The sequence below is a fragment of the Gymnoscopelus microlampas genome (genome assembly GCF_963454915.1).
Source record: "Gymnoscopelus microlampas genome assembly, chromosome: 3".
Taxonomy (NCBI): Eukaryota; Metazoa; Chordata; class Actinopteri; order Myctophiformes; family Myctophidae; genus Gymnoscopelus; species Gymnoscopelus microlampas.
Genome location: NC_139940.1, coordinates 20,316,040 through 20,331,118, shown reverse-complemented (window position 1 = coordinate 20,331,118; position 15,079 = coordinate 20,316,040). Strand labels below are relative to the sequence as shown.

Below are 15,079 nucleotides of genomic sequence, written 5' to 3'. Positions count from 1 at the left end.
AGCAACGACGTGATGCAGTTGCGTAGAATAATGTGAAAAGGCCTCAAGAGAATAGGACCACTGAAGGTTGGGTGTATTTTCATCCCTATTTTCTGTCGTTTCCCAGCAATGTTTTTGAATGGCTGGCTCAGTGGTTCTCCACCTGTGGGTCGGGATCCCCAAGGGGGTCCCCACATGATTTTGGGGGGTCCCCAGATGACAGTGAAGTGACTTTTAAGACCTTTCAATACCAAATAATAAAAAAAGTGCTACTCGGAGCACAACTCTCCGCTGTTGGGAATGTTGGGAATGTTCTATCTGTATAAGTGTCCTATCCGTCCTGTCTGTATAAGTGTCCTATCCCTCCTGTCTGTATAAGTGTCCTATCCGTCCTGTCTATGTAAGTGTCCTATCCGTCCTGTCTGTGTAAGTGTCCTATCCGTCCTGTCTGTGTAAGTGTCCTATCCAATTGTTACAGTATCCGCCATTTCTCAACCATTTCGTGATTGTTCCTGTCTTACCTCACTCTTACCAGACTTGTGTTGGGAATGTTGGGAATGTTCTAATTCTTATGTTCTAACTGTCCTATCCATCCTGTCTGTATAAGTGTCCGATCCGTCCTGTCTGTATAAGTGTCCTATCCGTCTGTATAAGTGTCCTATCCGTCTTGTCTGTATAAGTGTCCTATCCGTCCTGTCTATGTAAGTGTCCTATCCCTCCTGTCTGTGTAAGTGTCCTATCCCTCCTGTCTGTATAAGTGTCCTATCCGTCCTGTCTGTATACTGTAAGTGTCCTATCCGTCCTGTCTGTATACTGTAAGTGTCCTATCCGTCCTGTCTGTGTAAGTGTCATATCCCTCCTGTCTATGTAAGTGTCCTATCCGTCCTGTCTGTGTAAGTGTTCTATCCGTCCTGTCTGTATAAGTGTCCTATCCGTCCTGTCTGTATAAGTGTCCTATCCGTCCTGTCTGTGTACTGTAAGTGTCCTATCCGTCTGTGTAAGTGTCATATCCCTCCTGTCTATATAAGTGTCCTATCTGTCCTATCTGCCAATTATGTATCAGCCATGCAGCCATTTCGTGATGGTTCCTGTCTTACCTCACTTTGACAGTGGCAAAGACACTGTCAAAGTGACGCCATGTATTTATACAGTATTTCACCGTATTGTCACGTGAGGCTTGACCAATCGGTGTGTCATATTTAGAAAGTGAAAACAATACTCTCCTGCGGAGAGTAATAATAAAGAAAAAAGACCTCTACTGCATCAAAAGTAATCAACAAACATAACAACTGGTGAAACATTGGCCAAAATGTCAAATAATATAAGAAAGAGGCAAAAATGATGAAAATAGCCGATCTACAAGTTTGTAGATCTGCTATTTTCACAATATATCTATCAAACCGAGTCAAACTAAATGTAATGCCTCAACTCCTACAATAAGTGCTTGTCAGCGTGGGGGGTCCCCAGTTAAAAAATGATTGTTTGGGGGGTTGTGGCCTGAAAAGGTTGAGAACCAATGGATTACATCACCACACGGGCCAGATTTTGTTCTCGGCATCTGCAATTAAAGATGAAAGTTTCAGTATTTGTTCATTTAAGGCTGTAAAACACATACAATCAAGCAACTACAGAATGCTTAGTAATAGTACACTCCTTCAAGAAGACTGGGTGAATCATGAATTGTTAAAAAGTCATCTCCACCGGAGTTGTATCTTGTTTGACATGTCATCTTCATCTGTACACTTGCCTGCAGGTGTCCAGTTGCATCAGTCCAGCAGGGTGGACATTCAGACTACCGGTGCCTCTGCCTCCATCACTCTGACGGGGGCGCATAAGGAGCATGAGGGCATGTACTCTGTCCGTCTGACAACCTGGGATGGGGTTCAGGAGCACAGCTCCTTTGTCTATGTCATAGGTGAGTCCAACCATTTTCGTATATCTGTGAATAGTTAATGAAAGTCAGCCTTATATTCCTCATATTGGTGAAATGTAATATTTGGATCGTGTTGCATTATGTATTTCATTTGAACCTGCAACCCTGCGACTACGAGATGGCTTCATATTTGCCAGAATTCATTTAGATTTCCTTCTTGGCAGAATTGTCTTTTTTTTTAATCATCAAACAGCGTGTTCTCCTCTAAATGGTTTGTTAACCTTTGTGCATTGGTACTGCTTTTGGCATGCAAGTAAAATAACAAATAGCCCCAACATTCTCAGTCACATCAAATGAATCGGATGAGAATTACATAAGACCACAAGGACTTTAATGTCTTACTTCACCTCCGTGCTGTTTACATTTCTGACAAATATAAAATATTCAATCAATAAAAAATTAAAATTAAAAAATGAATGAGAGAGCAGTGGAGAGATGATGGCTGATGTTGACCTTTGACCTTCGTTGATAAAACATTCATATAGCCCCCGAGGAACATTTTGGTAATGTGTCACGTCTTAAGTTATCACGTCAGTCCTCTTAATGTATTCTCCCATGTCTCTCTTTCTCTCTCTCTCTCTCTCTCTCTAAAGTCAGCCTAATATATTCCTCATATTGGTGAAATGTAATATTTGGATCGTGTTGCATTATGTATTTCATTTGAACCTACAACCCTGCGACTACGAGATAGCTTCATTTGCCAGAATTCATTTAGATTTCCTTGTTGGCAGAATTGTCTTTTTTTTATTTTATCATCAAACAGCGTGTTTTCCTCTAAATGCCTTGTTAGCTTTTGTGCTTTGGTACTGCTTTTGGCATGCAAGTAAAATAACAAATAGCCCCAGCATTCTCTGTCACATCAGAATTACTTAAAGTAATACAATGCAGGTCCACAAATAACGACTTTTAGCAGCCTCTGCTGGTCATTACCGTCACTGCAGGCCGTTCGTTTATTCCTCCGTTACCCAGAATTCCATTTGTTTTCACCGGAAGACGGAAGAGTTTCAAGAAGCGTTCTTTAAATTGTTTTATACTATCTGTGGATCGTTTCTCTTAGCCAGTGGAGCTTTAGTTACCGTGAGCTGTGTTTTCTTTTTCTGTTGTTTTTCGATCTTCAAATCCTACAATCTCTTAAAAACAGCGTGAGATTCCTTTTTGTTATTAGCGCGGTAGTTCCTGGCCAAACAGGAAACCGGTGCGGTAGTTCCTGGCCAAACAGGAAACCGGTGCGGTAGTTCCTGGCCAAACAGGAAACCGGTGCATTTCCGTTTCCGTTTTCCGGACGGATGACGTCATTTTCGCGGGAAAGGCTCACCGAGCCACCTTTCCAATAGAAATTATAATAGAAAAGGCTTTCGGGGGTGAAATTCATGGAGTGGGTGTTGTGAAACATTTGCCACTCACAAAAGATTTATTATTTTATTATTTACAATTTAACTTTAGTTTTGTTGAAAAAGTTGCCTAGTATTATTTTAAGACCACAAGGACTTTTTTTGTGTTATCATTTTAGCCTAAATGCTCTCTCTCCCTCCCTCCCTCCCTCCCTCCCTCCCTTCCTCCCTCTCTCTCTCTCTCTCTCTCCCCCTCCCCCCTCTCTCTCTCTCTCCCCCCTCTCTCTCTCTCTCTCTTTCCCTCTCTCTCTCTCCCCCCCCCTCTCTCTCTCTCTCTCTCTCTCTCTCTCTCTCTCTCTCTCTCTCTCTCTCTCTCTCTCTCTCTCTGTCTCTCTGATGATGATTCATCCACATACCTTGACCTGTTAATCTCAACACTTCCCACTGGCTTAGCCCTGCTCTTTTCTGTCCTAGATGTCATGTGAGAACAACCGCTGTGGGATTACATTAACTAGATTATTTTTAATCCTGTCACATTTACACTTCACTCACTCTGATTCACGGTCTCCTCATCCTCACTCTTTCTCACTCATGCTACTCTTCCTTTCTTTTTATTTTTTCTCTCCCAGCCATTCCACACTCCTTATTACCGTCATATTTTCCTTACTATATTATACTCACACTCTTTTGATGGGACAATGAAAGCCAATAGTAAACACAGATTGAAGTATCACACGATTAGATTTACCAATACAAATGAAAAGTAATTTAATTCAATGAAGTTCAATAAAAAGCTAAGACATAAATTGCTCATCTAGAACAAAACCATACAAGCTTGCGAAAACACAAAACGTGCGTGCGTGCGTGCGTCTCACACATAACTGTACACGGTTATGCAATACCCGTTGTACCTGTCCATATATGGGCATTCCCATTTATAGGCATATCGGTCGGATCGGTGGATCTGGACAACCGGATCTCCATATATGCCTATATTTAATGCCCATATATGGAGATCCCTGAAGTATCAGTATATATATGCACATATATGGGCATACCCGTATATGGCCATACATGCCTATATAGCGGATAGTAGTGCACGGCACTCCCCTCCAGTCGTCTGCGACGCGCACGCCGAGTTTGAAGTCGGTACGGATGGACGGACGTACAGATGCACAGAGATTTCTCGCATCGATCGTAAGATTCATATTTGTGTGCAGAATTTGAGGCTACTGTGGTTTGGACTGTAAAACATTCTATGGGGTTGTCTCCTCTCTCAGATGGATCAGCTGCAGTGCTAGGAGGGCCGGCATCTCCTCTCTCCGTCCAAGTCTCTGACATCAATAAGGGCTTTGTCTTTTTGACCTGGGAACCACCCAGTGCAGATGGAGCCAGTCCTGTACAGGGTTACTATGTTGAAAGGTAATGTGGGAGACTGGTACCATCAACATTATTTGGTCACTTATTTGTTGTCGTTACCAATGTAGCTTTCCTGAAAGATTTGTATAAATGATTTACTTTTAAAGCTGCAATCCGGAACCTTTATGCCTTACCCACTTCCCGGGATTCAACCAATCTATATGTTTTAATCTTTCTGCATTCTTATTAGCATACTCTCCCATACAGATTGGTTAAAATAGTAGCTTTAATTAACTGTGTAGCTTATTTTGTGCCACACATAATCTCTCAATACAGGTTATTATGTTTTTTCTTCTTTTTTTTACCGAATAGGTTCCCAGATTATTTCACACATAACAGATAATCAGATTCTCCCTCCTTATAAATGATTGTTACTATGCTTAAAAGTATGTTAAGCCAGTTTAGTGGAAAATATGAAATACGCTGGATGAAAGCGTCTTGCACCATCAAAAAGCACATATTGTAGCCCATTGCATGGACAAATGCATTTAAACCACCCTGTCACTTCATCATTGATAAGGCTTATCTTCAATTCTAGTTACCGCTACTTTCTATCTTTCTATCTTTCATTCTATTATGAAATAGTAAGACAGTATCCACGCTGCCAAACCATTATCATTTCATTAAATCAAAGGTTTATATTCCCCACTATCTTCTTCAATTACCATAACTTGTCTTTAATGTTGTGGCGTCAATCCTTGCTGCTTTGAGGGTAATACTGTAGCTGTCACATTTTGTTTGATGGTCCTTACAGCTCATTTAGCCCCTAGCTTGTGCTCATTTCAAACTTAACAAAGGACAGTTAGCAAGACAGGCCCATTGAAGCAGATCTTGGTCTCTGCACAGCGGGTGAGGAAATTGGATTGGGGTAGACGAAGATGGCGGTGGTAGCAGCCAACAGTGGTGTAATATCCATTTGGCAGAGCTCACAGGAGATGGATGATATACATGGTAATTATGGGGATGGAACACCGTGCTAACACCAGAGTCAAAGTCTCCCACTGGAGAACAGGTGCCCACTTATTACTGACACCAATCAATCAGTATTTCCCTTTGTACTGTATGTACTGTACTGTATGTACCATGTCTGTGCGAGCTGGTATGTGTGTGGGCTCATTTGCGTTGGGTGCTGGTGTTGTTGCGACCGTAGGTCGCATTTACTATAGAAACCTGCTCCAGGTGTCCGTCCGTCACCCCGTCCCTCCGTCACACACGTCCCGTCACACTTTTGCCCTGCTCATATCTCCGCACCCGTTGCCCCGATCCATGCCAGATTTTGCACACACACTCCTTACCTGCCAAACTACACCCTCCAAGGACCCCCGGAGCTCCAGGGACCCCCAGCTGCCTCGGGGACCCCCAAGTGTAAAAAATGAGCACATGTGGACAAATTACCAAATGACCACCCCAACGGGGCTGCTCACGGGGCATTCCCGGGGACCACCCACTCCTGGTGCTCCAGAACGGATGCAAAAGTGGTGGCGCCCCCAGTGGAGGACCCCCTGCCACTGCAGCTCACATAAAATGCCGTAACTCGGGCTAGGAGCGTCCGGGAGAGCCGCGGCCGGTACCTATTCGTCCGCCAAGGCAACGCGGACACCCCACCCCTAATTTCTCACATGGCCCTCTTCTAGCGCCACCTTCAGGCCGCTTTTCACAACACATTTTTGCCCACTACTCCTACAGTTTTGCCCCTAAAAACACGCAAATTGCTACACACTACACAGTATGTCTACACTCATGTCATCAACATGCCTGCCACCACATTTCTTAGACCACCAAACAAAACTATACATGGCCCACACAACTAGGAACCAATCGCCGTTACAGCCCTCTTCTGTATACATGTGACCTACGGTCGCTTATCTCCCGATTAGGGAGTCTTACTGGTATGTACGTGTAATTGTGTACAATTGCGTGTGTGCTTTTTGTGAGGATTTGTACATACTTTCTTTCTTCATACTGTACAATGTCCTTGTGTGAAGTGCACATTTTGTGCACATGTGGGTAGTGGGTCACATCATACACGTCTGTTTTTGCGACCGTAGGTCGCACTTACTATAGAAACCTGCTCCAGGTGTCCGTCCTGTCCGTCCGTCACTCCGTCACTCCGTCACACACGTCCGTCACACTTTTGCCCTGCTCATATCTCCGCACCCGTTGCCCCGATCCATGCCAGATTTTGCACACACACTCCTTACCTGCCAAACTACACCCTCCAAGGACCCCCGGAGCTCCAGGGACCCCCAGCTGCCTCGGGGACCCCCAAGTGTAAAAAGATGAGCACATGTGGACAAATTACCAAATGACCACCCCAACGGGGCTGCTCACGGGGCATTCCCGGGGACCACCCACTCCTGGTGCTCCAGAACGGATGCAAAAGTGGTGGCGCCCCCAGTGGAGGACCCCCTGCCACTGCAGCTCACATAAAATGCCGTAACTCTCGTTTTCTGCCCACATAAACGCCACCATGTCACAGCTAACCCCACATTTAGACCACCAAACAAAACTATCCATTGCCCACACAACTAGGAACCAATCGCCGTTACAGCCCTCTTCTGTATACATGTGACCTACGGTCGCTTATCTCCCGATTAGGGAGTCTTACTGGTTGTACGCACGAGCGTGCATGTGCGCATATGTTTGTGTGTGCGTGCACATCCAGCCATCCATCCGCTTATCCAGAGTAAAGTCGCGGGGTAGTAATTCCAGCAGAGAGTACCAAACTTCCCTTTCCTAGGCCACATTAGCTAGGCTACGTGTCATCGCAAATAAAAAAAAATTGGTTTAGTAGTACTTTTAGACTGATGAATGATATTGGATGTTGGGAAATGGAAAGAAGGCAAGATTCCTTCCAGTTCCCTAGCAACCCACTAACTCTGAGTTTTAAACGTCTACTCTTTACAGTCTTTGTTTACCACCAACCTCTGTTCATCATGCTATCCATGTCCAAACACCACTATTTGGAAATGTATTATTTTGTGTCATATATTCAAAATGAGAGGTTATTGAGGTGTAGGCATGTAATTATTGTCTAAAATGCATTATTGTGTGCAACTGAAAGTATTTTGAAATAGATTTTCTTTATGTTGCACAGTCCAGTTTTCAAAATGAATTTGATTCTGTAAATGTTCCTCTCATTTGACTCTTTCTTTCTTTCTTTCTTTCTTTCTTTCTTTCGTTCTTTCTTTCTTTCTTTCTTTCTTTCTTTCTTTCTTTCTAGCTTTCTAGCTTTCTTAATTTGTTACATTCTTTCTTTCCTTCTGTTTCTTTTTTGTTTAATTCTCTCTCTCACTGTATTTATATAAAATCATGTTTTTTTTTGTATATATAAATTATAGAATATAAAATAAATAAAAAATATGTCTGTCTGTCTGTCTGTCTGTCTGTCTGTCTGTCTGTCTGTCTGTCTGTCTGTCTGTCTGTCTGAAGGTATGACATAGGTCAAGCCCAGTGGCTCCGCTGTAATGACATGGTCCAGACAGCATGCCACTACCCAGTGTTTGGACTAAAGGAGGGGACCATGTACCAGTTTAGAGTGTGTGCCGTCAACCAAGCTGGTGTGGGACGCCCCTCCAAGGCTACAGAGCCTGTCCTTACTTTGGACCCCCTGGAACCCACCAGAACCATGGGTAATACACACGCACGCACACACACACACACACACACACACACACACACACACACACACACACACACACACACACACACACACACACACACACACACACACACCACACACCACAGTCTTTGTGGCAGCTACAGAAAATTCTATAATAACATTGTGTGTGTGTGTGTGTGTGTGTGTGTGTGTGTGTGAGAGAGAGATAGAGCGTATATGTGTGGACTGATGGGGACTGGTCAGATACTGTGGATCATTAGACACATGCAGATGAAGGCCGAACAGAAGGTTGCTCGCCTTTGGCCACCTCTCACCCTTCGCTTCTTTTTCTTTCTTCCTATCTCTCCCTCTCTTTGCCCCCCCCCTCTCTCTCTCTCTCTCTCTCTCTCTCTCTCTCTCTCTCTCTCCCCCCCTCCCCCTCCCCCTGCTCTCTTTCGTCCCCTCTCTCTGGCCTGGCCGCTTACCAAGGACACCTACTTCAACATTAACACTAATAGTGTTCTCATGGGCTCTCATACAACTTCATTAAATCAATCTCTTTTTCTTTAACTATTTTCTATCCCTCTATCTATCCCTCTGTGTGTGTGTGTGTGTGTGTCTCTCTCTCTCTCTCTCTCTCTCTCTCTCTCTCTCTCTCTCTCTCTCTCTCTCTCTCTCTCTCTCTCTCTCTCTCTCTCTCTCTCTCTCATTCTTTCTCTCTCATTCTTTCTCTCTCTCTCTCTCTCTCTCTCTCTCTCTCTCTCTCTCTCTCTCTCTCAGTGGTCAAGGTGGACAGGGGGAGAGAGATCACAATCACTAAAGACCAGCTGGAAGGTGAGAATGCAATTCATGGTAAAATAATAATAATATACACATTATAAAATATAATTAAATATTAAATATCTTTGAACACCCAGCTTTGCCATTACTTCTGTCAGTACATGTGGTGCAACTATGTCACATGCTGTACCGTGTGCATGCTCCTTCCCTTTTATGTTACCTCAGGCACACGGCTTAATGCGTCTTCATATTATATTCTAGCTAGTTGTAGTAATTGCGCGCAGCTGAGGCCATGCACATTATTGTTCCATTTGCAGAGCAGAATGGAATGGATGGTTCCTCAGTGGCTTCCTGGTAAATGGATATAATGGCCACATGATGTTCTGGGCATGTCTTAAGTGAACAAGACATGGGGCTAATAATGGTGGAGCTCTCATGTGGATCTCTGACTAATGTGGCCATCGTCATAATCTACAGTATGAAGACATATCTGTGACGTACTGTACTACTCCATATTTGTTTCAGGCTGATCTGACTTTGACTTCCATTATAAGATTAAAGTTAAATATTTAAAAAACAATATTGAAAACCTAAAGAAAACATTGTGTACACAAGACATTTGACACTGATTTGCCTAGCGGTTTGTGAGATCAACCCTGGAAATAAATCTGGCGCTGGCTGATTCGTCTGGTTTCCAGGCTACAACCAGACATGCCCCCCTTGTAGATGGGCGCGCGCGCGCGTGTGTGTGTGTGTGTGTGTGTGTGTGTGTGTGTGTGTGTGTGTGTGTGTGTGTGTGTGTGTGTGTGTGTGTGTGTGTGTGTGTGTGTGTGTGAGTGAGGGTATCCATCGATATCAATCAGTGTTTAATGGACGTTTGATCTCACAGGCTTCTACTGTGTGCCTGTGTGCATCTCCGTGTCCTCTGTTGTTCAGTTGGTTTGACAGTGAAGGCCAGCAATGGGGGAGAAAAAAGCATGCAATTGCACACATGCATGCACAAACAAATGAACACACACACACACACACATACACACACACACATACACATACACATACACACAGTCACAGTGTCTGATCAACATCTGTCACTGCGTTGTCTTTGGTCTTGTCGCTGCTTTGATCCACATTATGTTCATCTGCTGACTGTTTTTGGGCCGATAGACAGACACATAAGTACATGAAGTACAGATGGAGAAAATCAACAAAATCAGGCATTAATGGTGAGACAGACAGAAAGACAGACTGGGATGACAGGAAAACAGACAGCCTGAGTCTACAAGAATGACAGCTATACAGGCCCGCATCATACTGTATGTGATAAAAACAGAATACTATCTTCTTTTTACCAGGTGCTCGAAGAGCGCCTGAGTCTAAGAATCGTCAGAGCAGAGGTCGACATATTACAGATTTGCATTAGACATATTTTCGACACATTTGCGTCATTGGCTGTCCTGGCTGTCCTTCACTCCTTGAAGCCAATGGCCACACGAATGGGGAGACGGCCCGCCCCCCCACAGTAACAGCCCTCCGCTCTCCGCTCCCCTCATTCACACTGCAACAGTTGCAGAGCAGACAGTGCAAGTTGTACTGCAGCCTCAGGCTAACACAGTTAGGCTAAATGCTAGCGTGCTTCATTAGACCTAGTTTGGCTATTAAGTTATTATTTGGCCATGTTCACACTGACTTCAATATTCGCTATTGTTGGGAAGACCTGTGTGGTGTCTAAAAATGTTGCCACCACTTATATAAAAAACATTATTAGCGTTTCGCGTCGCAAATTATGTTGCCAGGTTTGGCGAGAGAAATAAGCATTCCGAAAAACAAGTAATCAGGTCTATGAAAACAAACACACACACACACACACACACACACACACACACACACACACACAGCACCTGGTAGAATATGACTTCAAGTCATTTTCTTTCTTGTTTCTCTTTTTTTATCCCAGACTGTGGTGAACCAAGGCGTTTCATTTCCTATACTGTCTTCTATGTAACCACTAGCATCTCAGCAGGCATATGATCTCCAACCTCCATTGGAAGAAATAAAAAAATATATTTTGCCTGTTTTTCTTTTGGCGTCATCCAGCAAAAATGAAAAAAATAGAATCTAACGTGGTCTTGTCTGAAACCCTCTCCTCTCTTTTTCCTTCCTTTTTTGCCTCCAGGACAGATCAAAGTTCCCCTCCCGCCCACAGATGTGCACGCCTGCGAAGTGAGCAACACCTACGTGGTGCTGTGCTGGGCCGAGCCTGAACCAAGGGGAAGGGAACCGCTAACCTTCTACGTGGAACGGGTCAGTTTTTTACTCCCACATGCAAACACCATCAATATTTAACCCATTAATATATGAGACCGATTCTACAAAATGTCTTCTAAATCTTAACAGTTTTTTGAAAAACGTATGTTGCTATATCAGTGGTGCTCAAACTTTTTCATGTCAAGGACCCCCAAAATGATATGTATTTGGCCGCCGACCCCCATCTCAAAATATTTAGTTCCAGGGACCCCCCAGAGGCAAATATTTGGTTTAAAAATATATATTCAATGATTTGCACACATTTTCATGATTTAAAAAAATAGCAGATCTTCAAGCTCATAGCGCAGCACGAAGTGACACGATATGAGCTTGTATATCTGATATTTTTGAATAGCCAAAGTATAAAATAATGCAAAGGGGCCCTGAGTTTGCTGCTACTGTACAGGCTGGGCTGGGCTGCCATCTACATGCGTTGCTCGCATAAATGCATCACACTGCGATGCGTTGTGAGCTTATATCGCTAATATTTGCCAAAGAGAAAAAGGAGATAAAAAGGAGTGAGCCGAGGATAGACCCCTGGGGGACCCCGGTCAACCAAGTATGGTTTAATTGGTTTTAATATACGTATATCCATTGAACCCATCCATTGGCGTGTCTGTACTGTCAGTTCCCCAATGACTTTTTCAACTTCCTCACTGTTGATTTTGTGCAGTCTGCTGCCAGAATGTGGGACAAATTAACAGCTTCTGGCAACTGTGCTAATTAAAGACATAACAGTGGAAGAAAAAAATCTACTTCTACTGCTGTGGTGCCACTTTAGGTGGAAATTTGTAGATTCATTAAAGGCAAGCAGACCCTGAAGTTTCCTTTCCTGCCACGTACCTCAACATTAGGTGTTTCATTTACTTGCTTGTGAACCTTTTTCTGTTCACTTGATGGGTGGTTAGAAACTACCCGGTTTGGATTTCACCGTTTGTGAGTGGTTGACAAAATAGTGACAGCACAATGGTGTTTGTGGATTTTACACATTTGTGGTGTATGACACAGGTGTGCAGATTATATTCTTTTATTTATTTTATTTTGTATTGCACTTTAAAATGTATATGGGAAACCTTTTTCTTCAAACGAACTGGGAACAGCAGAGCACCTCAGTTTTCCAATATCATGGCAATAATGAGAAGGAAAGACAGCAAACAGATGCAGGAAATTGATTTTTATTGGACTTTTAAGGTTGCATCTACAATTATTGAATTCTGTGGCTTCACTTCTACCCAGAAAATGAAGGGAAATTTCAAATATCCGTCTCTTGCCCTTGAAAAGGCATTGTATAATCACTGATCTCCCTTTCAAGTCCCCTTTTCAACAAAAGAGTAATGCAGCACTTTAAAGAGAGGGATGAAAAGAGACAATAGATGAATAACGGCGAAGTGATAGCAGACAGTTGATGTGCATTTTGGATAATTAGCCAAGATTACAAATGGGCATGATGGATGCTGATTGCCTGTCCATCTGTATGTCTGTATGTTTGTCCGCACCCTTTTGTCTTCTTTGATTTGCTGTCTGTCTCTCTGACACTCTCGCTGTTTGTCTTCCACTCTGTCATTCTCTGTGGATTTCTAGCACTATATTCTCCAACACTAATTACATGATTGACAACACAAACATAATAATAATAATGCTAGCATCCCAGAGCATGCCCTAATAGACAAACATTTGGCAGAAATAGGCAAACATTCTCTGAGAAAATAGCCGATCTCAAAGCTCTGCGAGCTTGTAGATTGGTTATTCTGGCTATTTGACATACAACAAAGTATACAGTATATAGGGTTTAAGTGGTTAAAGAATAGAATATAAATAATGTCTTTGCCTGTTAAAATAACACTTGATGTCTTGCTGATGTTGTCTGCCTGCCAACCAGTCCCTGGCAGGGAAGAACAGTTGGAAGCTGGCCAGTATGGATATGCTAGTGAACTCCCCCAGGTTCCCTATGTTTGACCTGGAAAAAGGCAAGCAATACTGCTTCAGAGTGCGTGCCATCAACAAGTATGGCGTTAGTGACCCTTCTGATCCCAGCGCACCCATCTCCCTGGGAGAGCCACAAGGTGAGAGAGAGAGGGAGAGAGAGAGAGAGAGAAGGTGGTCATTTAATCTCCATTCTGTACCAGTATGTAGATATCAACATGCAGTGTTTTTAACATGCTGCGACTGAAAGAATAATATGTTTGTTTTCTGTGCAACTGTTAGTAGCACCACTGTGTGTGTCCGGTGATGACATCAGAAGCTAGTTGTGTCCTCAAAGAGACTCAATTATATTCTTAAAAATCTATCTATCCTGAAATAAAAACCGATCTGCAATTCTATGGATATGATTATAAAAAAGCTGTTTGTTTGATTGATTGAACACTTTATTAACAGCACAGAAAGTACAGTTCTATACAAAAGGTTGCTAAAAGGATTAAACCCAAGAAAGCACTTGTTTCCATTGGGGTGCTGTGTATTCAATTCATGAAAACATTTAATGACAAACAAGAATATACAATACTATGCAAAAACATAATACAAACGAGTAGTACTCAAAAAGAAAAATATGTACAGTAAACAGTTCGGGGGTAGATAGGATTTTATTTTTGGTCACTACATTTCAAAGATTAAGAAAACGGTCCAATGTTCTCGTTCAGACTCGTTCAGAAAACAATTCTCATCTAGTTCTGAAAAATGAATATTGAGCCTCTGGACGAACCGAAACGTCCACTCTCTGTGTCACTTTATTTCACCACATCACTTTTTGCACTTTTGTAAGTAAAATTAAATTATGTTTTTGCATCCAAAGAGCCTCAATGTTAATTTTTCAGTGTGTGCAAGCCATTTTGTTTTGGACTTTCATGCTGGTCTCTCGCACCTGTCTTCAGTCCTAGTAAGCCTCGAGTTTAGAGCGCAAACTTCTCTGTCTTTCTGTCCTTCGTCTAGTTCTCCCTCAGTGGTGTACTGACTCTATACTGTAAATATTTGTGTCCAAAAACCTTTAAGGAACAAACAAATTTCATGTGGTGGTTTTACACCTCTTTTCCATCAGTGGTGCCACCTCCTCCCCACTCTGTGGTGGCTGTCATAAACACGGACACCTCAGTGCTGCTCCAGTGGCAGGAACCCAAACACAAAGACGACGTCCTTGGCTACTACCTCTATTACAGCGAAGCAGGCACACAAGGATGGAGCACCATCAACAACAAGCCTGTCACCAAAACCAGGTAATAATTAACCACTGTTTTCCATCTACAATCTACATCAAATCAATTCGCCAAAAATATCTGATTTACAAGTTCACAACGTGTTGTGAGCTTGTAGATCTGCTATTTTTTGGCTAATATTCCCCCCAGAATATGGATGCTGGGGTTCAAGTGGTTAAAATCTGTACAACTCTTTTTAGTTTGAATTGTATACATTGGTTGATTAATATGTCAGTGTTTCTGCTTGACTAAAGATAAAGAGTCAAGTAGAGACTGTAAACAAAGCGATTCTGACAGTCGTTTGTGCCAGTTGCCATCAGGCTCCAAAACCACACCTGAACGCCAGAAGTTCTGTTTCTTCATGGATTACTGACTCCTGATTAATTCTGGAAGATTCACACATGGACAACTGGAATGTAGCCTACACTACAGAACCATGAGCGTTCCCTTGTTGATAGATTAATAGATTAGATTTATTTACTTAATTACTTATGATTATATTCACCGTTGATAGACAGTACATGTCGTTGCTGCAAGGATTCCA

General features: G+C 42.8%; 1 protein-coding gene across 2 annotated transcripts in view; it reads left to right on the top strand.

Annotated features, from left to right (window-relative positions):
* Positions 1–15,079, top strand: part of myom3 (myomesin 3) — a 72,125-nt gene that overhangs the window by 28,691 nt on the left and 28,355 nt on the right. For both annotated transcript variants that reach the window (XM_084051895.1, XM_084051896.1), the window contains exons 10-16: positions 1,733–1,894; positions 4,524–4,665; positions 8,095–8,294; positions 9,044–9,097; positions 11,217–11,344; positions 13,227–13,410; positions 14,382–14,556. In XM_084051895.1, coding sequence (XP_083908021.1) covers positions 1,733–1,894; positions 4,524–4,665; positions 8,095–8,294; positions 9,044–9,097; positions 11,217–11,344; positions 13,227–13,410; positions 14,382–14,556 — 1,045 coding nt within the window. The remainder of the gene's footprint in view (positions 1–1,732; positions 1,895–4,523; positions 4,666–8,094; positions 8,295–9,043; positions 9,098–11,216; positions 11,345–13,226; positions 13,411–14,381; positions 14,557–15,079) is intronic.